At 42.6% G+C, this 26,926-nt stretch overlaps 2 protein-coding genes across 2 annotated transcripts; one reads left to right on the forward strand and one right to left on the reverse strand.

Annotated features, from left to right (window-relative positions):
* Nucleotides 1-20,121: 20,121 nt before the first annotated feature.
* On the reverse strand, nt 20,122-21,211 carry LOC114300906 (uncharacterized). The gene is made up of 2 exons (XM_028245787.2): nt 20,684-21,211; nt 20,122-20,211 (listed from the first exon to the last, which is right to left on the reverse strand). Exons 1-2 carry the CDS (start codon nt 21,209-21,211, stop codon nt 20,122-20,124), a joined length of 618 nt encoding a protein of 205 aa, XP_028101588.2.
* Nucleotides 21,212-24,414: 3,203 nt separating this feature from the next.
* On the forward strand, nt 24,415-26,708 carry LOC114300907 (Glutaredoxin family protein). Its single transcript, XM_028245789.2, has one exon. The coding sequence runs from the start codon at nt 24,899-24,901 to the stop codon at nt 26,039-26,041; it is 1,143 nt and encodes a 380-aa protein (XP_028101590.2). The 5' UTR covers nt 24,415-24,898; the 3' UTR covers nt 26,042-26,708.
* The last annotated feature ends 218 nt before the right edge of the window (nt 26,709-26,926 follow it).

Below are 26,926 nucleotides of genomic sequence, written 5' to 3' on the forward strand. Positions count from 1 at the left end.
CAATGTCGTCGGCGCTATCGCTAGCTCTGACCGGCTTGTCCTCAATCTTAATTGGGGGAGCCCAGGAGCATCAAATTTCAGAGAGCCCGAGGTTGTTGCTGACTCGGACCTCGGTCTTTTTAACCTGGTTGATTCAGAGGGTGCGGCGTCGACGGGTCTCTTTTCAGCTAAGGAAAGGATGGAGAAGGTTGAGCATTGACAGTGTCGGGGATGTCGGCCAGAAGATCGTCCGTAATTGCTTTCTTGCGACCCATCTCGGCAGCGATTGCAGTACGGCGTCAGCGTTTGCGTTGAGATTGAGGGATCAGATGTGGCGCCGAGGTTGATGGTTGCTCAACTAGATCGGAAGTTGATCCCTAATCTGGTCGAGGTGATGAAGTTACTGGTGGAGTTGTGGTGAAAAAAGGAGACTTGCGCTTTTTCTTCGGGACATCGTGAAGAACCGACTTGTAAGTCGGGATATAGTTGAGCAGTAAGGGAGCTCTACGCCTCTGAACTGGAAAATCCAACAACTTCTTGAAATCCTTGCTAGGGAAAAAGGACTTACGGAAGTCTTTTGGCGACTGTGGAAGAGCTGCAAGAAAAACAAACGTTAGAACATACAGAAAGAACAAAGTATTAAAGACTTGAAAAACAAATGTGTAACACTTGGCTCGTACCATTACCCTCTATGAAAACTATTCGGCTGAGAGGGTAGAGGTGAAGATCCTCATCTGGAGCGAACTCCCAGTTGCCCGAGACAATGAAGTAATCATCCCCGGCTCCCTTGTTGGAATCTGAGAGGTCGGAAACAAGTTTGTATTATGTGGACCTCAGTTTGAGGTAGTAGATGTAGCCTTTTTCTAATTAAGGCCACACATGGTATAGCAGTACTGGATATTGGCAAGAGTAACCCTAGCGTTCTCTTTTTTGGCTAAGGCTATTATACCATTGATAACTCGGTAAGAGTTGATGGTGAGCTGCATTGGGTTCAATTTATAGTAATGAAGGAATTCTCGGAAAAGGATGTCAAGAGGGAGCCTAAGTCCACACTCTTTGAAAGCTACAACTGGGAAGGGCATGGAGTTGACTGTAGACATGATGGAGTCATCCTCCCCAGCCAACCTGAGATGGACATCGATAGGAATGGAAAACTCCGGCCTGAAATATTCTAACTTGGTTGGGGTATCTACCTTATACCTCCACATACCCATGATATCGGCTTAAGGGGAAAGTGTTAGGATTCAGAAGGAAGTGTTTTGTAGGGGTTTGAAGGACCTCGGCCAAAACCTAAATGTGTTCTAGGGTAAGAATTTGTGAGGATCTAAGGGGGATTCGTTTCAGTTTTTCCTAAAATTCGTGGGTTCTACGACAAATCCCAAACCTAAGTCTAGGTAAACAAAGATTGAAGGCAAGAATCTAGAAAAGACACAGAAAACAGAAACAACAACAATGATTTAGAATCAAGAATAGTGATAAAGTTTGTGCAGGTGTGTAAGGCCAAGAACTGTGGCAAAAATCAATAGATATGTAAGCAGTGTGTGTATACACAGGAAAAGATTGGGCAAAACTGAAATCATGAGGCAAACATGCCCTTATTCATGATTGAATTCAACGCACAAATAAAGGTTCAGAAACATGAATAAAGTCACAGCAACAGGTAAAACAATAGAGTTCTTTGAAGTAAAACAAGAAATTGAAACAAAAAGGAACAGTGACTCATCGAAGAAAACGAAGCCAGTGTTGAGTACGCCGGAGTCAGATGATGGCAGCAACCGGAAAAGATCAGCAAAGGCTTCGCCGGAAGAGAAGAATGAAAGTGGTCGCAGAGCTTGAAGGCTTGAAACAATGGCGGATTTGCGAGAGTAGAGAGAGAAAGTTAGCACGAAGTTGAGGATGCAAAAGTGAATAGACGGAGAGAGAGAAGTGGTTTAGATCAAAACCACGAAATGGCAGCAAAATTACAATCAATGTGCATAGGACGACGTGCTTGTCAGACGGCACACGCAGACGCAAGGCGACTTAAAGATGCGTGTCAAGTACAGTCCAGTGGGGGAAAGACACATGGCAAAAACGGTTGAAATACTGTGCACAACAGCTCACACGCGTGTTGAAACTCTTGAAGTTCTTAGTTTAATGAAGCAAAGACCTCGGCTAGGAAGATGATCTCGGTTAAATAGTTTGAACCAACTTGGTTATTTGTTCTAAGGCATTGATGAAAACATATTACAAGTCTTGGACGTATGGGGCCAACGAATGATGACCTCGGTAATGAAGGATAAAACGAGCTTAGCTAACGTATTAGGTGGAAGAAATGATATAGGTTCCATCACCTCAGGATGCCAAGGTAATAGAACCTAGGGGGCAGTTGTAGGGACATAATTTTTGAATGACAACACGTGGCCGAGGTGGTACTGGAGTGCCAGCTGAGGTGCCATGTGTCTTGGACATAACGGCGAGATAATCTCGGCTTGGCCGAGGTTATCTGCGAGAATACCGAAATCCAGGATAAACGGATAAAGGACAAGAGTCCTAGAATGGGAGGGGACTTCAGTTTGGGTAAAGATAAAACTCTTAGTGAGTTTATCCTAATCCTACTGGGAGTCTAAGATTAGCAGTAATCCTAAATCCATTGAAGCTAGGCTTCTAATGGGATTAGGTCAGTGTTGGTTATAAAAGAGAGGCACCCTTATGAGTCTAAGGTACGTGAGAGGGTGATTTATGATCTGGAGTTGGGCCGAGGTAGCGACCGAGCAGGTTGAGAGCCCAGCAGTGCATTGGGCCGAGATGATCGACCGTTTGCCCAGAGAAGGGTTGCCAGAACTTGGGCCGGGCAGAACTTGGGCCGAGTGCGTCCCGCCCCAGACCGTAAAGAAGCAGCTCGGTAAGGTAGAGCTCGGTCGGACCAGGATGCTCGGTCCGAGGTTAGCCGAAGCCAGACAAGCCGAGTGACCGGCGCCCGGAATGGCGCGGTCGGCCGAGGTTACCGTTTGACCGACATGAAAGCTGACCACGGGGTGCTTCGGGCTAGGCTTTGCCGAGATGCCGCCTAGCCCGGTCCCCCCTTGGAGTTTGCCAGGGAAGTGCTTGGGTATGAAGCACGGCACGGCGCAGCAACGCATAGGGCAGCTCGGCTGCCGAGCTCTAGCTGTGATGACAGGCAGTTGAGATTAGGTGATGATGGCACGGTTTATGCTGACAGATGGGATAGCGGAGCCACGTGTCAGGAGATGACTGGGAGTGGATATGGGGCGCAGAGGGTATATACGCATGTCTGCGCCCCCCATACGGGACACGCGAACATCTCTGTAAGAAATTCTTACACTCAAACACTCTCTCCCTTCTCTCTATCCATCCTAAGGTGTGTGCTAACTTGACCGTCGGAGGGTTTTTCCGGCCACACACCGCCGGGTAGCTCACCGTTGCTTGCTCGCAGGTGATCGGACATAAACGGAGCACGGAAGAAAGGAATACGGGCTCGCCTGAATATTTGCTCCCCGTACAATTAGCGCCGTCTGTGGGAAGCTTGACAGACAAAACCTTGTCTTCCAGGTTCATCTGATCGCCGTCCATGGCGAACAACGACGAGTTTCCGTTGTCCGCCATCGACGGAGCCACCCCGGAGTATACCCGAAGGAGAGAGGGACCTCCTGCTGTCCACCCAATGGCTGACTTGGTAACGCCCACTGGCGGACAGTCAGGAGACGCGCGGGACAAGCGCGGACGAAGTCATGGACATTCACGGAGTCCAGACGGTCATCGGCGAAGGAGAGACTCGCACGCCAGGCGACTGGAAAGCAAGTTGAGGGATCAAGATGCTGTCATCCGGCGAATGGCGGCGGAGATGGAAGATCTCAAGCGGCATGTCAAAGGGAAGGGTGTAGTTGCCGTGGGAGACCACAGTGAGCGCACCCCATCCCGCCGTTCAGGCGGTCAGAGTCAGCGACGTACTCAGTCAATATCCATTACCAGAAGTTACCAGGTTGGTGATTCCGACGTGGGTGCAGGGAAGTCTAGCGCGCAAGACAACACCTACAAACCCTCACGTCCGGAAACGACGTCGAGGTACTCTTACTCCGCTCAATCAGAGGATTTACGGGCGGTCTTAAAGGAGCGGGCCCGTTGGCGTGAAGCCCAGAGAATACCAGCTTTCCAGCGACTATCTTACGGGGTTCACGCCAGCGAGGAGGTCGGAATGCCTCCGCCCCGCCAAGCAGTGCCACTCCTTGAAGATATGGACTTGGCCAGGCTGAGTGCCACTCCTTTTTCCCTGGAAATTGAAATGACACCACTTCCGGCAGGCTTCCATCCGCCTAAGTTCACACTTTACGACGGAAAGACCAATCCGTACATGCATGTGAGCCACTTCCGTCAGGTCATGGCGGGACATAGGCGCAATGACGGACTTATGTGCCTAATCTTCCCGTCCAGTTTAGGTGAGCTGGGCTTAAAGTGGTTCGAGAGGTTGCCAGAAGGGAGCGTACAACGGTGGCATCAGTTGGCCGAGGCGTTTGTTACGCGCTTCAAAACCAACACAAAGACACCAAAGGAAGTTGATCATTTGCTAAGTGTTAAGATGGAACCGTGCGACACACTGAAGGTATACAACTCAAGGTACTGGGAAACCTTCAACGAGATCTTGGACTGCCCAGTCAACCTTGCAATCACACAATACAAGCGTGGTCTCCCGGTCAGACATAGACTGCGGGACTCGCTTACCATGCACCAGCCAACTTCCATGGGCCAGCTCATGCAGCGCATTAATGAGCACATCCGAGTAGAGGATGACGCGTCAGCCTCTACCATGAAGGCCACTCCGATAGCAGCAGACAAGAAGACAGCAGGCAAAGTGCATGCAGTTGGGCAAGAATCCAGTCGCTCAGGTGACCGAGCAGAGGAATCAGACCGTGGTTCGAATCGTAAGAACCGGGGTAGAGGACGTCGTAATGACCGGGATGACTACCCCCGAGATGATGTAGCGGACGCGAACAGAAGGATGAAGGCAAGGACTGGCATAACCACGGTCTTCAAGATTCCAATCTATCGCATACTCAGTGAAATCCGAGACGAGGAGTATGTCCGGTTTCCTGCTAAGTTGGGTGATGGACAAAAGGGCTGTAATCCGCGGTATCGTTGCACGTTCCACCGGGAGAGAGGCCACCGGACTGAGGATTGTTTGCCTTTGAGGCAACACTTAGAAGAGCTGGTCGCGGCCGGGCATCTAGACCTTTATATTGATGGCGACGTGAAGCTGAATCAGGCTCTGGTCGATCCCAGGGGACAGGATGACCGAGACGCTCCACCATAGGGAGTTATTAATGTCATCCACGGCATTGTGGAACCGGAGCGTGTTTGCGAACTCCGGGGCATGATCAAGAAGGCAGAACATATGAGGGAAGTTTTGTCGGTACAGCCTGCCATAAAAAGGGGAAAGACTGAAGAAAAAGATGTGATCAGTTTCACCTCAAGGGATTTAGAGCGTATCCAGACGCCGCACAACGATGCTCTTGTAGTAACACTACGCGTCAAAGAATTTGATGTTAGACGGATCTTGATCGATCAGGGAAGCTCGGTCGAGATCATGTATTATGATGCGTTCAAGCAGCTCAAACTCTGTGAGACAGACTTGGCTCCGGCTACTTCGCCACTGGTTGGATTCAACTCGCAACCGGAGTGGCCTTTGGGAAAGATAATCCTGTCGGTCAAAGCGGGATCCGTGGTCAAGCAAGTTGAGTTTTGGGTGCTGCAAGTGCCTTCGACGTACAACCTTATCCTTGGAAGGGGATGGCTACACGCCATGCAAGCCGTGGCATCGACTTTCCACCAAGTAATGAGATTCCCCTCGGCTATGGGGGCAATCGAGGAGATTTGGGGCGATCAGGTCATGTCCAAACAGTGCTTCGTGGCGGTCAACGGAAGCCGGGCTGCCAAAGGATTCGTTCAAATGATCCAGGGACCGGAAGACCAGGGTGTCTTGGATGATGTGGGCACCAAGGCTGAAGATAAGGCTGTTGAGGAATTGGTTGAAGTGCGGATTGATACCGAGCAGCCGGACAAGTTCTTCTTGCTCGGTTCAAGTCTCACGGCCATAGAGAGGACCGAGATGATTGAGTTTTTGATGGCGAATATCGAAGTCTTTGCATGGTCGCCTTACGACAAGCCTGGCCTCGACCCAAGTTTTATCTGCCATCACCTCAACGTCTTCCCTGGAGCAAAGCCAGTCATCCAGCGAACAAGGAGATCGGCGTTGCATCACGCCGAGGTAGTTGCTGAGGAGGTAAAGAACCTGCTTGAGGCACGAGCAATTCAGGAAGTGCACTATCCTCGGTGGATTTCCAACACAGTAGTGGTGCCTAAGAAGAATGGGAAGTGGCGAGTTTGTGTCGACTACAAGACAGTCAACCGAGCTTGTCCCAAAGACAGCTTCCCTTTGCCGCGCATTGACCAGCTAGTGGACTTGACGGCTGGACACAATAGGCTCAGTTTCTTGGATGCGTACCGCGGTTATCACCAGATCGCCATGCATGGGCCTGACCGAGAGATCACCTCTTTCACGACTCCAAGGGGACTCTTCTGCTATCGAGTTATGCCCTTTGGTTTGAAAAACGCCGGGGCAACCTTTCAGAGGATGGTGACCAAAATGTTTGCTCCTTTGCTCGGCCGGACCATGGAGGCTTACATCGATGATATGGTGGTAAAGAGCCGACATGAGGCAAACCATTTGTCCAACTTAGCCGAGATGTTTGCCATTCTAAAGAAGCACAAGCTGCGCTTGAACGCCTCAAAGTGTGCCTTTGGCGTGGGATCCGGCAAATTTTTGGGATTCCTAGTCACGAACCGAGGCATCGAAGCAGACCCTACTCAGATCAGAGCCATGCAAGAGTTGAAGCAGCCCAGCTCGGCTAAGGACGTGCAGCATCTGGCCGGGATGGCCGCCGCGCTTAATCGATTTATAAGCCGGTCATCAGATCGCTACCGCCCTTTCTTTCAAGCATTGAAGTCAAAGTTCTCATGGGATGACGAGTGTGACCGAGCTTTGGCCGAGCTCAAGGACTATTTGTCTTCTCTGCCGCTGTTGGTTACACCGGAGCCGGGTGAGGAACTCTACCTTTACCTTGCCGTCTCCCAGCACGCAGTAAGTGCGGTGTTAGTCCGGGCTGAAGGAATCAAGCACCTCCCAATTTTTTATGTCAGCAAAACTTTGTTACCAGCAGAATCAAGATACTTGCCATTGGAGAAGCTTGCCCTGGCCTTGATGATGGCTTCAAGAAAGTTGGCGCACTATTTCCACGCCCATACCATCATCGTACTGACCGAGTTTCCCCTCAAGGCTTTGTTTGAACGCGCGGACTTTTCAGGCCGAATTCTAAAGTGGGCAGTCGAGTTGGGACAGTTTGATGTGAAGTTCCAGCCGCGCACCGCAATCAAAGCCCAGACCTTGGCAGATTTTGTCGCCGAGTTCTCACCTGGCAGTCATCCGGTATGCCCGGTCGACATTACCGAGGCAGATGATGAGATGCACGCAATGCCAACCGAGGTACAACCAGTTGAAGGAGGTAGCGCCGCGGAGTTAGCGCGCACCATCGAAGTTCCCTCAGTTTGCACGGTCATGCCACCTGGTGATGCGATGACGGAATTGTGTATCACCAACCCATCCACTCTGTCCGGTCCCGCATCACCAACGGGGGAAGAAATTGAACCACTCCGCTCAGAACCTGATGATTCGCCTTTAGACTTGGGCATTCCGAACCAACTTGCTGAGTCCGGTGCCGAATCATCAAGGGGGAAAGGAATGGATCCACACAGCTCAGAACCTGCAGCCGGCTTCACACCGCAACCTGATAATTCGCCCACGGACTTGAGCATTGCAGAACGACTTGCTGAGTCCGGTGTCGAATCACCAAGGGGCACTGAATTTGAACCGGTCAACACCGAACTTGACACCGCACAGCCGAGCAATTGTGATCCCATTGCCCTTCGCAACTCTCAGAACCCATCCGACTGCTGGAAGCTTTTTGTGGGGGACATGTGGAAGCTTTTTGTTGATGGAGCGTCCAACCGCCATGGTGCCGGCCTAGGTATTGTTCTTATATCCCCGGATGGCCTAACCATTGAACATTCTATCACGCTTGGCTTCCCGGCGTCTAACAACGAGGCTGAGTACGAGGCACTTCTCGCCGGGCTCAAGAGCGCAATTCAAATGAAGGCTGCCGAGCTCCTGGTTTACAGTGATTCCCAGCTTGTGGTTAACCAAGTTTCTGGGATTTATGAAGCAAAGGACGAAAGGATGGCGAAGTACCAAGCTCTGGTAAGGGAGCATATCAAGCAGTTTGAGGCAATTAGAGTCCAACAGATTGGTCGGGAAGAAAACAGCCGAGCTGATGAACTGGCCGGTCTCGCTTCCATGGTGGATAATACTTTTCCAAACCCTCTTTTGATCGACTTCCTTCCGCGGCCGAGCATTGAACACGCCGGGCAGACAGATATACTCTGCGCCGCGCTCGGTCCCTCCTGGATGGACCCCTTGATCTTGTTCCTCAGAGACCGGACTCTTCCAACTGACAAGAAAGAAGCACACAAAATCCGAGTGAAGTCAGAGCGATTTTGGCTCTCTTCATCTGGCGCGTTATATAAGAAGTCCTTCACTGGTCCCTATTTAAAGTGCGTACACCCGAATAGCGTGGAGGCCTTCTTGTACGAAACTCATGAAGGCATTTGTGGCAGCCACATAGGAGGCAGGTCCTTGGCCTACCGTGCTATTTCGTAGGGTTACTGGTGGCCGTGCATGTAGGCCGACGCACAAAAATATGTCCGCAAGTGCGAAAAATGCCAGAAATTCGCCCATCAGATCCACCAGCTTACCAGGGAACTTCTTCCCCTCACCAGTCCTTGGCCCTTCGCCATGTGGGGGCTAGATATAGTGGGACCACTGCCAACAGCACCGGGCAACCGGAAATTCTTCATCGCGGCCACAGATTACTTCACAAAGTGGATTGAAGCTGAGCCCTTGGCAACCATTAAAGAGAAAGACGTGAAGCGGTTTGTCTGGCAGAACGTGGTCACGCGGTTTGGCGTCCCCAAGATTTTGATCTCTGACAATGGCACCCAGTTTGACGGTCGCTTATTCAGAGGATTTTGTGAAGATTTGAAGATAGAATTCTACAACTCCACCCCGGCTTACCCGCAGTCCAATGGTCAAGCCGAAGCATCGAACAAGACTATACTGGATGGGTTGAAGAAACGGCTGGAAAAGGCCAAGGGCAAATGGGCTGAGGAATTACCTAGCGTCCTTTGGGCGTACAGAACAACCCCGCAACATTCCACCGGGGAAACTCCATTTGCTTTGGCTTACGGCATGGAGGCGGTCATACCCTTGGAAGTTGAAATGCCCACCCTCAGAAGCGAGAGTTTTGAGCCCGAGCTGAACGCCGAGGCTATTGCCTTGGAGCTGGACCTAGTGGACGAGCGTCGGGAGAAGGCCCTCATCCATGTGGCCGCCTACCAACAGGAGCTCTCAAAGAAGTATAACAAGACGGTGCACCCCAGACCGTTTAAAGTTGGTGATTGGGTTTTGAGGAAGATTATGGGCAACACCTTGGTGCCAGGAGAAGGCAAACTAGGGGCAAATTGGGAAGGACCCTACAAGATCACTGGTCTGGCGGGCAAGGGGGCTTACCACTTGGAGGATTTAGAGGGAAGAACAATACCCCGGCCATGGAATGCGGCCAACTTGAAACTGTATTATTTTTAAGTTTCTGCTTTCTTTTCTTGTGCAAAGAAATTTTTTGGCTTGCACCACAGCATGTAATTCTTTTTGTCAATTTATAGAAGTAATTTTGCTTTAGCACTTGGACTGTTGTTTTAATGTTACGAACCGAGATGATGTACTCCTGTTGGAAGAGTTGGTGTCTTGTCCAACTTCGCATTCCCGACCGAGATGATGTACTCCGGTTGGAAGAGTTGGTGTTTTGTCCAACTTCGGATTCCCAACCGAGATGATGTACTCCGGTTGGAAGAGTTGGTGTTTTGTCCAACATCGGATTCCCAACCGAGATGATGTACTCCGGTTGGAAGAGTTGGTGTCTTGTCCAACTTCGCATTCCCGACCGAGATGATGTACTCCGGTTGGAAGAGTTGGTGTCTTGTCCAACTTCGCATTCCCAACCGAGATGATGTACTTCGGTTGGAAGAGTTGGTGTCTTGTCCAACTTCGCATTCCCAACCGAGATGATGTACTCCGGTTGGAAGAGTTGGTGTCTTGTCCAACTTAGGATTCCCAACCGAGATGGAAGAGTTGGTGTCTTGTCCAACTTAGGATTCCCAACCGAGATGATGTACTCCGGTTGGAAGTGTTTATTTGTTCAACATTGGTACAACCGAGATGGGTATATCGGTTCATGAATTTGTTTTGTTATGCTGAAGTGCTTCGACCGTGTTATGGATTCCGGTCGACAAAGTGTTCAAACGATGAGTTATACCGAGATATTTTGCTGAAGATGGAATCGATTACTACCGTGCAAACACTTACAAAAATTTGAGTTTCTCATTGAAAAGAAAATCATTACAAAAGGTGGGGACAGAGCCCGGTTACATCAAAAGAGTTGGAAGCAAAAATACAAAAACAAGGAAAAAGAGAACTAAACTAGGGGGGAGAGATTGGTGAACTCGTCCTCGCCAGCATCAAGGTTGATGGTAGGACTGACGTCTTGGGCACCAAGCTCAGCATTGCCGGGCTGCTCTTGCACCTCGGCCTCCTCTACCTCAGAATCTGTGTCATCCTCTCCATCTTCAAGTCCTTCCTCGGCCTCCGCTTGCAGAGCGCTGAATACGTCGTTTGCGTAAGGCACAAGGTAGACCGGTAGCGAAGCTGGAGGAGGGTTGGCAAATACATCGGTATCGGAGCCTTGGCCGAGGTGTTCGCAGGCAGACTTCCAGCCTGCTTTGAAGTAGATGTCTTGCGTTGCAAAGACTTGCTTCTTGTAGCTCTCCTCGGCCTCGTTAAAGCCGGCGGTGTTTGCAGCCCGGCAAGCTTTCTTCTCCGACTTCTTCAAGGTATCCACCTCGGTCTGGAGCTCATTTTGTTTTTTCTCGGCTGCATCCAGCTGGCCGAGCAGTCTGTTATTGTCGAAGTTGGCCATCTCAAAAGAAGACTTAGCCCGGCCGAGCTCGGCTTGAAGGCTTTCAACCTGGCTGGCTGTGTCGTTGGCTTTCTGCCTAAGTCTGTGGATACGCTCCAAGACCAGGTGTTGCTTTTGAATGGCCTGCAAAAACAAAAGCAATGTTGATTAGATAGGAGACCGAGCAGAACGGAACCGTGCAAACACTTGCGGAATTTTCAAAGGAACTTCGACTTACCCTGGCCATAGACTTCACTGACGATTTGACCAACCGAGTGTCGGGGACGTGGTCAGTGCCGACCACGTCGCTCGGTAGTAGCAGAGCTTTGGATAGATCAAAGGCGAGCAGATGTTCTTTTTCAGCCTTGATCGAAGCCGTCGCTGGGATATCTTGACCCCGGTGCTTCAAATGTGGGCGCCAGGCCGGCACTGGGGCGGGGGAGTCTGTTGGATGTTCGGTGGTAAGCTCGGTGACTAGCTCGGCGGTCGGGTCTGCCCGAGCTCTTTTGCCGGCACGTCGAGCAGAGGGTTCTCGGCTGGATTGCCCGGCGGATTGAGTGGCAAGGGCGACCACGGCGCCACTGGATTGACCGGCGGCTGGCGACCGAGTTACTACGCTCGGCACCTCGGCGGATGTGGCGATGAGCAGATTCTTGATTCTGCTGCGCTTGGCCATTTCTTGTTCCTCGGTCAGGCGAATCAGGAGAACGTCAGGAAGGGAAGGATCTGGGGGCGACGAAGGAGCGCGGAGGAAGTCAGTTACTCTACTCCGGCGCGGAGCAGAATACCTGTACGTCGGTGTGTAGCCAAGTAATTCGTTGCAATCCCGGCGAGGATACCGAAGCACGGTCCGAATTGCTTCGACGTTGGGAAATTGATAGTTGGCTTGCAAGGCTTGGATTGCTGCAAAGGAAACAAGAAAACCGGTTAGTTACAAGGTGGAACGTTAATCTAACCGAGCAAGTTTGAGTGGCTTACATGAAGAGCCGAAGCCCTTGTTTATAAACCAGCCCAGGACCTCGGCTGTTTCGTAATTGCCCGACACCCAGAAAAAATCATCGTCGTAAAGATCTTTATCCGGGGTGCCGGTCACAATTTTTTCCTTGCCCGGTCTGATCTTCAAGTAATAAGCCAAACCGTCCCCGGTGTGGCCCATGGTATATTGCCTCAATATCTCGTCGAGACCCAAGTTAGTGCCTAGCCGATTGTTCAATTCGTGAACGCCGTTGATTATTCTATAGGTATTGGTTGACACTTGTGTGGGTGCCAGCCCGGTGCGGCGAAGGAACTCGGTTATCAGAGGGTTGAGCGGGAAGCGGAGGCCCCCTTCGACAATAGAGAGCACGGTGAAGGGGTATTGGTCAAGTCTGCCCCAAGGTGTGGTCTTCTCTTCAGCCAGTTCGAGATGAACATCGGCCGGGATGCCGTAATCCTCTCTGAAGGCAGCTAGCGCGGCCGGAGTATCCACTAGGAAGCAGAATTTCCCCATTTGTGGCCGGCTTAGTGTATCCTGGCTGAGGGGTTTGGCACTGGTTATTGGATGCTGCTCAGTCCTGAGAGCCTCAAGAATGACAGTGGTCCCCTTGGACTCTGCAGGAAAAGGATGGCAAGTGTTAAGTGTTAGCACGGTTGCGCAAAAGGAGCTGGATTTTAGCTCAGTCATTAAGGGTGCCAAACCACCTCGGTTGTCTATCTAAGGAGCCCGGTCGCCCAAGCAGACCAGATGTTAGCCCGGTTGAGCGACCAAGTCCTTTTGTTATCTCGGCTTTTGCTGGGGTCGAGACAAACTTGTTATTTGCTCGGTTGGATTGGTTTTTTGGATCAAAAGAGGACCAGGAGCCCGGTTCACCCTAGTTTTTCAGTGTTCTTCATGAATATGAAGAACACCAAGAACAATGGGAGGTTAGGTGCGGATTCTATGACCTATGCCCTAATAGCTATGTTTTTGTGCCCTAATGTGTGTATTATGAAAGAAAATAGCAACAAAGTGAGGGTGGAATGACTTACCAGTGAAGGGCAGGACCTAATCCTTCAGGCACGAAGAATGGCAGCAAGTCTGGATGAAGATGCAAGAGCTCTGAGGTCGAATATTGAAGTGGCAGTAGAAAGATTTGGAGTTTGAGAAGGGCATGCATGTATAGGCGAAGGAGACCGCCCAAATTCAAATTCTGGCAAAAACGGCGGGTTGGCTACCCGATGACCAATGGCAGCCCACCACGCGTCCCCATTTATGGCTATGACAGGACTGAAGCGACGGGTTTCAAATACGAAGAGCCAACCGAGCTACTTTCGACGAAGAGGATGTCAGCCGAGGAATATAACCGGGCAAGTTCGCAGACAATTATGTTAACTAGCCCGGTCGAGGTTCGGCGTCTTGAAGACCGGAGAAGTGTTATCTCAGTCGAAGTGAGTAATCCCAGTCACGCTTTCGCGGACGAAATTAAGGGGCAATTGAGAGGGTGATTTATGATCTGGAGTTGGGCCGAGGTAGCGACCGAGCAGGTTGAGAGCCCAGCAGTGCATTGGGCCGAGATGATCGACCGTTCGCCCAGAGAAGGGCTGCCAGAACTTGGGCTGGGCAGAACTTGGGCCGAGTGCGGTAAGGCAGAGCTTGGTCGGACCAGGATGCTCGGTCCGAGGTTAGCCGAAGCCAGACAAGCCGAGTGACCGGCGCCCGGAATGGCGCGGTCGGCCGAGGTTACCGTTTGACCGACATGAAAGCTGACCACGGGGTGCTTCGGGCTAGGCTTTGCCGAGATGCCGCCTAGCCCGGTCCCCCCTTGGAGTTTGCCAGGGAAGTGCTTGGGTATGAAGCACGGCACGGCGCAGCAACGCATAGGGCAGCTCGGCTGCCGAGCTCCAGCTGTGATGACAGGCAGTTGAGATTAGGTGATGATTGGCACGGTTTATGCTGACAGATGGGATAGCGGAGCCACGTGTCAGGAGATGACTGGGAGTGGATATGGGGCGCAGAGGGTATATACGCATGTCTGCGCCCCCCATACGGGACACACGAACATCTCTGTAAGAAATTCTTACACTCAAACACTCTCTCCCTTCTCTCTATCCATCCTAAGGTGTGTGCTAACTTGACCGTCGGAGGGTTTTTCCGGCCACGCACCACCGGGTAGCTCACCGTTGCTTGCTCGCAGGTGATCGGACATAAACGGAGCACGGAAGAAAGGAATACGGGCTCGCCTGAATATTTGCTCCCCGTACAGTACGCTTTTTGTATTCTGAATAATGAGTTAAGCACTTTTGCTATCTTTGAGAGATAACTGACTTGATCGTCGGAGTGCCCCTGGGTGGACGAACCACCGCCGAAATCTCTTCTTTCTGTTGCAGGTCATTCGGGCACAATCTATTCTGTCGGTGTTCACCAGCTGAGTACTAAGTTGGCAGTGTGGTCGGAAATTGACACATACATTAACCAAATTTTTTTCTTTAAACGAGTTTTTGAATGTATAATTTAAAATGATGAAATAAATTGATATTTAATAAAATTATGACATTAAATCACTCTCATCCTCTCAAAGCTCGACCTTTTTCTCCATTTCACATAAGCAAAATCAAAAAGACTAAGCACTTCACTCTCTGTTTGGATAGCTAGATTTCTTTCTTGGAAAATCATGGAACTGGAAACTCAAAAAAAAATCGAAGAGATGGTGTTGGAGATCCTGAAGAGCTCGAACATGGCGGAGACAAACGAGTACAATGTCTGCAAAATGGCCTTAGAAGAGCTCGGGTTTGACCTTTTCGCACCGGAACACAAGCAGATTGTCAGGCAAGTTCTTGAGGCCTACCTCAAGGGCGAACCTGGAATTGACGAAGACAATGATAAAAATGTGTTTAAATTGATCGAAGACGATGAAGAAGAGCCTAAAGAAGAAAAAGATGATGACGAAGAGTAGAGAAGAGGAAGAGAGCTGAAGAGCACGATGACAATGGCGATCTTCTTATCTGTAAGAACATCTCCAACGATGCTCTATATCTTCAAATTTGAAGCATCCTCCCTCTATTCTCCATTTGGGAGTATGAAAAATCAAGGAGAATCGCTATAACACTATTACCTTTACAGGTAAGAAGGTTTTCTCATCTCTTTTATAGTAATCCCTCCATCATAGACTCCAAAGTCTTCCCTCTAAACTCCTGCATTGTCTTCTCTTTGATAGCTACAAAACATTCAAAACCACAAACTAACTCTCTCTCTCTCTCTCTTTCTCTCTCTCTCTCTCCTTTCAAAACATAGAAATAAAATGAAAACAAACACACCCTTTAAAAAACAACCTGTCGCGTTTGGCAAGTTGGGTGTTTTAGTCCAAAAGTTATTAAAAAAATAAAAAAGCCTATAATTTATACTAAAAGTCAAAAATTCTTTTTTTTCTCTACTTTTTGCATATCTTTTCGTAAAAAGCCAAAAAGTCACTCTAAATATATTAGTTTTTTTCTCCTCATATTTTAGCCAAAAAAACTAAAACATTACTAAAAGTAAATAATTTTAAGCTCCAAATCGAAGCACATCTTAGAGCATCTCTAACCCAATTCTCTCACCAAGAGGATGAAAATAATTTTTTTTTTATTCAAAAAGTAAATATAAAGTATGTCACTATTCATTCAAAGTTTAACCACAAAATTTCATTTTCTTTTCTAAATATTCCCCTTCAAAATTAACCATCAATTTTCCTTCCATTAATTTTCTCTCCATCTATTATTTTAAAGAAATATCAAAAAAGAGATGATGAGTTCGGTAAAGCATTAGTAATATTTAATTTTTAGTCTTTTGCTAAATATATTTAATATTAAACTCATTTTAAAGATATAATTTTAATATTTTTAATGATATCAAATTTATAAAATTTAAATGTACATATTAAAAGTTATTCGTATTTTATAATATATAACAAAAAATACAAAAGGATATAATTGGTATATAAATTTAAAAACAAAAGGATTTAAAGACAAAATTAATATTTAAAAATATAAATCTATTTTCTTGATTAGAGTTTTTTAAAAACACTTTTTAGAAAATTTACTTTCGTGTTTTCCGTATTTTTTTTGTTTTTACTGAATTTTTTTAATATTTTAAGCAATTTTTAAAATTTTTAGACATACCTACCATAAATATATCTAAAAAGTAAAAAAAATTGAAAAAAACCTTTTAAAAATTAACTAAACACCAAAAATACAAAAATAAAATACGAGAATTCACTACATTTTTTGTATTTTTATGTATTTATTAATTTTTTAAAATATTTTTTCACAAATTTTTTACTTTTAAGATACATCTAAATAAGATGCATCTAAAAAAGTAAAAAAAAATTTTAAATTTTAAAAATATTCAGTAAAAACAAAAAAATACGAAAACTCAAAAACTTAGTTTTCAAAAAACTTAATCCAAAAAACTCAAACCAAATACACTGAATTAGTGCGTTTGGTTTGAGTTTTTTGAATTAAACTTTTGAAAATTGAATTTTTATTTTTTGCATTTTTTTGTTTTTAGTGAATATTTTTAAATTTTAAGTATTTTTATTTTTACTTTTTTAGATGCATATTACTTAGATATATCTAAAAAGTAAAATATTTGTGAAAGAATATTTTTTTAAAAATAATAAATACATAAAAATATGAAAAATATACTGAATTTTTGTACTTTTTGTATTTTTGGTATTTAGGCCAAGTTTGGGGACTTTAAAAAAAACCAAAAAGCTAAAAAGTTACTCAAAAAGTTAAAAAGTTAACACTATTCACCAAAAGTCAACAATTACGGCTGCACAACTCCCAATTCAAATTTTTCCCTGCAAATCAATTTTTACAATTTTTTATTACACATTTTTCAATAAAAAGTCAAAAAGTTAACCCAAACATCTATATTTTCAACCTCAATTTTTTAGTCCAAAAAGACAAAAAGTGTACTTTTTTAGTCTTCCCAAACTTGGCCTAGTGAATTTTTTAAAGATTTTTTTCACAAAAATTATACTTTTTAGGTGTATTTATGTTAGGTGTATCTAAAAGTTATAAAAATTGCTTAAAATATTAAAAAAATTCAGTAAAAAAAATATGAAAAATAAGAAAATAGAATTTTCTGAAAAGTGTTTTTAGAAAACCCAAACCAAGCATAGTGAATACAATTTAGCTTGTTTGGTTTTGGTTTTTAGAAAATAATTTTTAAAAAATTCTATTTTTTTATTTTTCGTATTTTAACGTTTTTAATGAATTTCTTAAATATTTTAAGTATTTTTTAAATTTTTTTAGACATAATTAACATAAATACACTTAAAAAATATAATATTTGTGAAAAAATCTTTAAAAAATACAAAAACTCAGTGCAATTTTCTTATTTTTGTGTATTTATTAATTTTTTAAAATATTTTTTTACAAATATTTTATTATTTATATATATCTAAGTAATATGTATCTAAAAAAGTAAAAAAAAAATGCTTAAAATTTTAAAAATGTTCACTAAAAACAAAAAATCATGAAAAATAAAAAACTCAATTTCTAAAAAATTAAATTCAGAAAACTGAAAACAAACACACTTATTAATATTTCTAACTTTTATGCTATTTTTGGAAACCTAGGAGAGAAAAGAAAAGAAATGATTATTTAAGTTATAAGTGAAAAGAAATTATTGTGATTTCTCTCATTTTTGTTTGGATGAGTAAGAAATAAAAGAAATGAAATAATTGTGATTTCTCTCCTTCTTGTTTGGTTAAATTTCATAAGAGAAAAGAAAAAAAAGTTGTTTTATATTGTATTACCAAAATAACATTTTTGTATTTTGTCAATCATTTTATTTCTTTTATTTTTACGGGGACAAAATTGGTATTATGAAAATATAAGAATCTGTTGGTTTCTTTTCTCTCTCAATCTCTCAACTTTTGAAAAGATTGAAAATGAGGATTATAAGAGAAATTACTTTGCTTGGTTCCCATTTTTTAAAAACAATTTTCAGAAAACTCTACACTCTTATTTTCAGTATTTTTTTGTTTTTACTGAATTTTTTTAATATTTTATGCAAATTTTTTACTTTTTAGACACACCTAACATAAATACACCTAAAAGTAAAAAAATTGTAAAAAAAATCTTTTAAAAATTCACTAAATACCAAAAATACAAAAAAAATATAAGAATTTAGTACATTTTTTGTATTTTTATGTATTTTTATGTATTTCTTAATTTTTTAAAATATTTTTTCACAATTTTTTTACTTTTTAGACACATCTAAGTAAGGTGCATCTAAAAAGGTAAAAAAAATATTTAAAATTTTAAAAATATTAGCTAAAAACAAAAAAACACGAAAATCAAAAAATTCAATTTTCAAAAAACTTAATCCGGAAAACTCAAACCAAACACAGTGAATGGTTGTTGGAAATGGTTATAAAATTCTGGATAAAACCAGAATTTTTTTCTAAGTTCGGTCTATTTTTTAGGTGGGCCCCGATTGTCGATTTTCTCGGGTCAAAGTGGTAACGCGTTCTATGCCGCGTTGTGATTCACGTGGTATATTTGGTTGCTCAAAACCATTACCGAGTGAATGGGAAATTGAAGCCAAAGTGTGCTCCATGGAAATAGAGTTTTGGTGGAAATTCCTTAAGGTTGTAAATTGGCTTGTCCCACATTGATTTGGTGGGAAGTTTTGAAAGGGTTTATAAGGCTTAGGGTGAGATACTTGGGGTGTGCCCCAAGGGGTACCCAAGTGTTTTAGAGGGAGAGGTTATGGGCAAAATGGGCTAGACCCATTGGACCCAAAAATCACCACACACGCGTGCCGCCACCGTCCGTTCGAGCTGGGCTGGGCTTGGGCACGGGTGTTTGGTTGGGTTGGGCTTCTAATCTTTTTGGGCCAAAAACATTTGAATTTAATTTTATTTTTTATTAAAATAAAATTCAGAATTCAAATTAAATTGGTTTGAATTTTTTGTTCATCCAAACAGGGCTTAAACTGATTTGGATTTATTGCTCATCCAAACAGAGCCCTTCCCGTTTTCAAACAGAATTAAACTGATTTGGATTTATTGCTCATCCAAACAGAGCCCTTCCCGTTTTGCTATCTGTTTGAATTCAAAACCAACAGGTATCATACCTGTTCAATTCAAAACCAAGAGCCACATACCTGTTCAATTCAAAAACCAAGAGCCACCTTCACATCTATAAATAGGACCACCCTCATTTGATGTTTTCCATTCAGAAATTTCTTATTTCACTTCTGCTAATTATATTCTTCATCTTGCTGCATTTTATTTCCGAAAGAAAGAGTGTAAACACTTAGTGTGTTCGTAAGGCAAACAATTAGTAGTGCTGCTATTGTTTGTGGTAGATCATTTCATCCTGGGAGATAGACGTCCGAATTCTGAAAGCACCGTGGAGAGGACGAATCTATCTTAAGGACACAGTGTCAAACACTGGACTTGATCAGAAAAGTTTTTTAAACAAATTAACCAAGTAAGTAGTTTAATTTAATTCTGTTTTTATTTGTTTATTTAATCATATTTTAATTTTGTTTTTTGTAACAAAATAAAATCTGTGGTTTTATTTATTTATTTTTATTTTGAGTTTGATTTTTGTAATCAAACAAATTCTCTCATTTTCTCTATTTCTTAGTTTTGTACACAACAGAATTTAATCTTTTTAAATACAGTGAACATTGTCCTACATAGGTTTCTCTCCGTTTCTATCTATTTCTCTCCATTTTTTTCCACTTAAGTTATCCAAACAAGTAAAAGAAATATATATCTTCCATTTCTTTTCTGTTCTCTTCAAATCACTCAATCCAAACATAATAACTTGTTAGGTGAACTTGCTGCTTTGTATTATTGGGTTGATGCATTGATGAAAAATGAATTTGAATATATATATTTTGATCGAGAAGATGAAAAAAATCAAGTTTTGTTTGTTTAAAGGGACATAAAGTTAAATCAGGAATTTGTTTCAACACTTCTACTGTTGTGTCTCCAGTTTTCGGTTTTAAATTTCTTATACTCTTTATGCTGTCAGTGAGTGGTTTGTGCTAATACTTTTGCTTCCACTATTGGTCTCTAGGAATAAGCTTGCCAAATGACCAATGGTCATCCTTCAAGAAGAATGTGCCTGCAATAATATAGCGGTAAATCCGAAACTGTGAACCAGTACACAACGTACTGATGAAAAAAAGAAAAGCAGGTACGCTGGCCAATATGGGATTGACAATTTTGGTGTCACGTAGCTGGTGAAAAAAAAATCCATGTATACATAAAGCTATCTAATTCACACGACAGAGAGGGACGCGCTCTTTGTTTTTGTCCCCTTTTCTTTTGAGGATTTGAAAATACAGTCTCGTCTTTGACGCGTGTCAAAGGCGAGGGCATGCCGCTGGGCTAGATAGAAGCCCTTTGGCAAAAAGGGATAGAGAGTGATGAGTTCAACAGCCTACATGCTGAGCATTTTTAGAGAAGAAATTTCTAACATCATCATAGATTACTAGCAGATGAAAATCACTCATTAAGACCCTAGTTTCCATCAACAATCACACAAGGGGAATGTATTGGGTAGAGTCTGATAGTATGTAACCGGCATCAGTAATCCGGTGACCGAATTGGCTTCCGACTTACTCCCCCTTGTCCACAACCGATCTTTGTCCTCTTGGGTGTAACACTAGACGAAGTTGCAGCCAGTCTCATTTGCTCAATCAATGCCTCCGTATTAACCTCTTCTGACAAAATTTCCTCCAATTGTTTCGTATCAATCACCAACTTCACTCTCCAAACACCCTTCTGCGGTGGCGGCAGGACCTCAACAGCCAATCCGTTTTTCATGTTGGTAATTACGTCCAGCGGATGCGCTGTCCTTACTGACTCCTTGTTCAGGCCTCTAGCTTCCTCTCTGTGATGAGCCAATGTCGTCTCCCCAAGTGGGAGAAGATAGTAAAACCGACCACCACGAAGTTGTTCGTGGTCAAGTAATCGCGATGATATGTGACCTTGCCCAAAAATGCCATAACCGGGGAAGCCACTGATGACTTCTCCGACAAATTTAGGACCTTCAAACTCTATAATGCTACCGGAATCTGTCATAATCCGGATAGAGTTGGGATTGGGACATTCAGCTACAGCAACACCTTTTGCAGAACAATTCCCCATTACAACAATTTCTACACCTTGTATTGTTTTCTCAGAGGTTACTCATATACTCATATATATATATATATATACACACACACACATTCTAAATTAAATTGTAAGAGATCACGGGCTGAGAAGGGGAAGAAGACAAGTGAAGGTGTAAGAGTGTACATTTCTGACTTGTTATTTTGAAAATTCAAAGTGAAATTAGACCGTTGGAAACCATCAATCAAAGAACAATTTGAGTCGATCCCAGGCAAAGGAATAGAACAAAGTTACCATGATAAACTAAATTAATATGGCTTAACGACATTTTAGCCGCGGCCCAATGGAATAATGAGTGACTGGGGTATGTGCATCAATACTGTTTTGAATTCCATGTCATGATAATTTTTAAATAGCAAGATAAAAAAAAAAAAAATGCATGTTCTTATGTCAGTGGCTCATGTTTTTATGTCTGTGTCATGTTTTATGTGCCGTTTTGGGAACATGGTAAAAAGTCACGTTTTTTGGACAAAATGTTCAAAAACGTGGCTGCCAAAAACGCCAGAAAAGCCATTTGGCAAGCGTCAAAAACACAGTCGTAAAATTATCAATTAGGGCCTATGAAAAAAAAATAAAAAAAATAAATCTCTTATGTTGGGTAAGAGTATTTTGGTCATTTTAATTTGATTTGACACCATAAATAAATATTAAACTAAAAAGCAAAAAGTCAGCTTTTTATCAACTTCCCAAATCACTTCCAAAAATGCCAAAAAACTTAATAAAAAGTCAAAAGCCAGCTTTTTACCAACTTTCCAAAACAACCCTATGTCAGTGTCTTGTATTCTCGTAAATTTACTGTTTCAGCATGACATTTTAGATTCAATTCAAACAAGTGAAAATTTTGTTGTGAAAACTGTCCTTACCCGAGACTAATATGCAAATCAAGAAGGAAATCAAGATCTGTGTTTATTGAATTGAAGTGTTCATCATCATTTGAAGCCTATTTTGGCAATTGGAAAAAAAATCAATTTTTTGATTTATTGATTTATTTAGCTCACACTATTTTCTTTTTCTTTTTTTACGTTCTTTTAAAAAAATTCAAAAAAAATTAAATTTTTCTTACTTTTCCAAATGGGCCTAAGTTTGTGCAGCTTTATGCACAAGAACTTTTCACCAGTATTAGATTTGACAATTGATTTTTTTTTTTTTTTGACACCACATTTTATTGTTTTGTCTATTGTGACTTATTAATTGTGGTCAAATTTAATTATGGTCTGTTGATTGAAATCGTAGACTATTTTTAAAGAATAACGTTGGCCACATTTTTTGTTGTTATTATTATTATTATAATGCATGCTGACGTGGTATGACAGATGTGTTAAGGACGTGACATGATGTGGCATGACGACATGTGAAATAGAGAGTTAGAAAGTTAGCCATTGCAACCATTTGAAAAGTAGTTGCCGAGATCAGGAGCCAAGACTAAATCAAGCAACAAATCTACAAAGTGATTACTACTCTCTCCGTTCCCATATAATGGTCCCTTTTGGGGAATTCAACTTTTGGTAGTACAATTATTGCATTTGAAAAAAGCCGATTTTTCAAAATTATCCTTTTGATAGTACATTTTTTTAGGAATATCAATGTCATAATTGTACTTTTTATATTGTTTATTAATTTAAAAGAAGGGCAAAATAGAAAATTTATATTATTTTTATACTTGATTTTTGAAGAGGGACTAATATTTTGAGACAATGAAAAATGAAATAAGGGACTAATATCTTGGGACGGTGGGAGTATCAAATATGGAATATGAATGATGTTGAGAAAATCATGGGCTTGTTGAAGAAATCGTGCTTAGATTATCTTTCTCTCACATGGTTGTGCCTATAAATAGGCTAAGAGAAATACAAAGAAGATCATCTATCATCAGCAGCCACTCACAAATCGTGAAAAATTATTTAGGGGTAGTTTAATTTAGCAATTGTTAGGAGTAGATTAGTAATAACTTTTTCTAACTCCTATTTCTCTTCTTTCTATCGATTGCAGTATTTTTCATTTTTTTTGTCCTTATTTAAGTTCTTGTAACTAGTAACAATTGACAATTTAATCGAATAAATGCATATTCTGTTCTGTTCTATTTCTTCTTCATCTAATAACGTTCAGGGAAGTCCTTAATCTATTTAAGATAGAGAACTCAACCACGAAATATGATCTTTTTATATTTATTTGAAAATTAGTTTAAGTCTATCGATCAATCACTATTGATTGGGCATAAACTGATTTTTTTGCTAACAGTTAGTGAATTTTTAAAAAAAGTTTCAAATAATTTTTACTAGATTAGATGAATTTAAAAAATATACAAAAAATAAAAAACAAAAAAAATTAATTTTTGTTTTTTTTGGCCTTTAGTATATATATATATATATTTTTTGGATTTGTTCAATTTTTTTGCGTTTTAAAATTTTTCTAGAATAAATAGATTTAAAACTAATTCCTTTTTATACAAATAGAAAAAAAAAAAAAAAAAAGTACTAAGGGGTTGTTTGGGATGATCTAAATAAGTGCACTTTTTGACTTTTTATGAAATATGAGTTGGGTTTGGGTTTGGTTTGAAGTGATGTGTTAGAGAGGCGATGTGACTTAAATAAGATGATACGACTTCAATAGGATAATGATTTTTTGACTTTTTATCTTTTTTCAAGCATGCCAAACTTGGCCTAAATACAAAGGAAAAAGCTTGGGACCCCAATATGAGAACTCCCATGACCCCAAGTGTGTGTGATTGATTCATGTGTATTTTTTTATTTTTTTTCTCTCTTTATCATATAGGATAATATGAGGGTTGTTGCGGTGAAGTTTTTGTGAAGATCTCAATCACAAATACCAAAATGTTAAAAGAAATATATGTATAACTTTTGTAACTGTGGCATGTAACTGAAAAGTGGCTTATGCTGATCCATTACTCCGTAAGACTTGGATAGCAAAGAAAAATAATTTGGAGCTCGTAGAGCTCTAAACAGGTGAATTTTATTTGTAATGTGATGTATGTATTTGTTTTGTCTTGTCTTGTCCCGTCCCATTATTAAAGCTTAAATTAGAATTTGGTATCATTGTTGAATAAAAAAAATAAGATTTAGAATTGTGTTCAATTGATACAAAAGGAAAAAGAAAATAAATTTAATTTTCATTTTTGTACGTGTCTCGAGTTATTATAAGAAAATATGAATCTGTCCATTATATAATTATTTTCTTGAACAAATTCTTTCCTTCAAATTATTTTTCATAAAAAGTACAAAAATATATATCAGAAAAAGTTCAAAATATTTTTATTTTGTTTTGTTTCTCATTTTAAAGGGACCCTTGAAGTGGGAAAAAAACAAAAACAAAAAAAAAACAAAAATCATTTTCCTATATGTCTATATCTATAATGTGCCCAAACCCACGAATTCCCACGTGGCATCCTTATAACCATGTAACCAAAACCTGGACCATTATCATCACATCACACGTCAAACAAAATGAAGTCTATTATTTGCACGAGCCAACACCATATATCAATCTTAAGGCTAGTGAGCTACGTAACAAAATTCCCAATCTCATTAAAGATAAACCCTCCTACAGTCTTCACCACACAAAAATACTTGGTCCTCCCACGCGCGACACCAAATAAGAGTGAGTTTTTATAGCCTGTTTGTTCCCTCTCAATTTTCCGAAAAAATGGGGTGCTCTTCATCAAAACGCATAGATGTGGCCATTGATGCATATCGTCCTCCACCATCAAGTTTCGCGGTCTTCGATATCAACGCCATAAAAGAGCCATGGATTATGATGGACGATACACCGCAGGAGCACGATGAAAAAACTACGCACGTGCCGGAACCGATTCTCGACAAGCTCAACACTCTCGATTCCGATGGGCCGAAACCGTGGGACGAAGTCAGCAAGGCCTTGGAAGACCTCAAGCCCACTCTAACCAAACCCAAGCCCAAGCCCAATTTTCCTCAAGCCCAATCCTCGCCCGACCCCGTACGCCCACCGGCGCACGATAGCCCCGCCGCCGCAGCCGAGAAACAAGCGATGAGCAAAAGCTTCTCCTTTCACACGCTGGAAGAGCTCGATGCCAAGCTCTCCTCCAAACCCAGTGAGTTGAAGAAAACCGAGTCGATGCGGACCGAGTTGAAGAAGAACGAACGAGTCATCAAGCCCGAGTTGAAGAAAATCGACCGAGTCAAGGCCGAGTCGCGAGTTGGGTTTGAGCAACCGACCGAGTCCGGAGGTGGGTACAAGCCGGTGAGAGAGAATATATTCATAGTGAAAGACAGGTTAGAGAGAGAAAGAGAGGGAAAGCAGCCACTTCCGGCGAAGTGGGACCCACTGAGTGAGTACCCGGAGAAGTGTCCGCCGGGAGGTTCCGACTCGCTGGTGCTTTACACGACGTCGCTCGGCGGCGTACGGCGGACTTACGAGGACTGTAACCGAGTCAGGACGATTCTAGAGACTCACCGAGTTTTGTTCGACGAGAGAGATGTATCGCTGCACGGAGGGTATTTGAAGGAGTTGAAGGAGATGGTGGGGGAGGAGGAGGGTGTGCCGCCGAGGTTGTTTGTGAAAGGGAGGTATGTTGGGGGGGCGGAGGAGGTGGTGAGTTTGAACGAGACGGGTCGACTCGGGAGGATGATGAAGTGGGCTAGAGTGGAGAGAGGAGTGGTGGGGAGACAAGGGTGTGTTGGGTGTGGTGGGGCTAGGTTTGTGCCTTGTTTGGATTGTGGTGGAAGCTGTAAGGTGGTGGTTGGGGATAAGAGAGAGAGGTGTTCTGAGTGTAATGAAAATGGCTTGGTCCAATGTCCTGTTTGTTTGTGATTATTTCGATGATTGTGGTTGTTTCTTGTTTGAAGGCCAAGCTGCATAATTTTTACTGTATATTTGATGTGCTGTTGAATAGTAGTTGATGTATGTTATATTTGTGTTGGTTACATAATTTGGACAAGTCACTTACAATTCGACGCGTGATAAAATAAGGGTGATATAAGAAGATTATTCAAGTCTTCGAATCTGATCATACACATGGCAGTTAGTATTGGTTATTACGAGATCTGAGTAGCAGTGGATCAACAAAGAGATGCAAGGTGATGTGGCTTCAACGGTTACTCGCATTTCAAATTCAAATTTAGGAGGGAAGCTTAACTGCGGATAATGGGGTAATGGAGCTAATATTAGGGCAACATGATCAGCGATCATGGAGGAGCAGTTCGACGGTTGGAAATGCAATTCGATGGTCATCCTCGAGCAGTATAAATAGTAGAGAAGGCCCCAGAAAAAAGCCCCTGACTCAGATCCAAAAAACCAGTCGTATTCTACTTTACTTAGTTTTACATTTCCTGTTCTTTACATTTCAGTACTTTAAATTCTGCACTGCACTTCATTCATAAGAGTAGTTTCAAGTAGATTGTCGCTGTAAACCTCTACGATGCTGAGTTTGAATCATTGTAAGTTTTTCATTCTAATGAAATGCTTCAGTTGTTCTTTAGTTGATTGATATTTTGCTTAATTCTCCTAAATCAAGCCACTAGTAAAAGTCCTCTTCATTGAGGCTGAGAGAACTAAAACACAATTGTCTGATAATTGGTTGACAATTAAATTTCTATAAGGACTAATTGATCCTTGTTGGCACGCTCACAATTACAATAATAACCTTCGAAAGCCAAAAAATCAACATATATTTTTGGCACGCCCGGTGGGACCAAT

Source organism: Camellia sinensis, chromosome 11, assembly GCF_055761805.1.
Source record: "Camellia sinensis isolate YWXY chromosome 11, ASM5576180v1, whole genome shotgun sequence".
In the NCBI taxonomy this organism is placed as follows: Eukaryota; Viridiplantae; Streptophyta; class Magnoliopsida; order Ericales; family Theaceae; genus Camellia; species Camellia sinensis.

Bases quoted from the DNA above. Each gene is read 5' to 3' on its own strand.
- LOC114300906 (XM_028245787.2), bottom strand. From the start codon at position 21,211: ATGGGGAATTGTTCTGCAAAAGGTGTTGCTGTAGCTGAATGTCCCAAT. The intron at 20,212-20,683 runs GTAAGTCGGAAG...ACTGGTTCACAG, and splicing joins TCGGTTGTGGACAAGGGGGA to TTTCGGATTTACCGCTATAT.
- LOC114300907 (XM_028245789.2), top strand. From the start codon at position 24,899: ATGGGGTGCTCTTCATCAAAACGCATAGATGTGGCCATTGATGCATAT.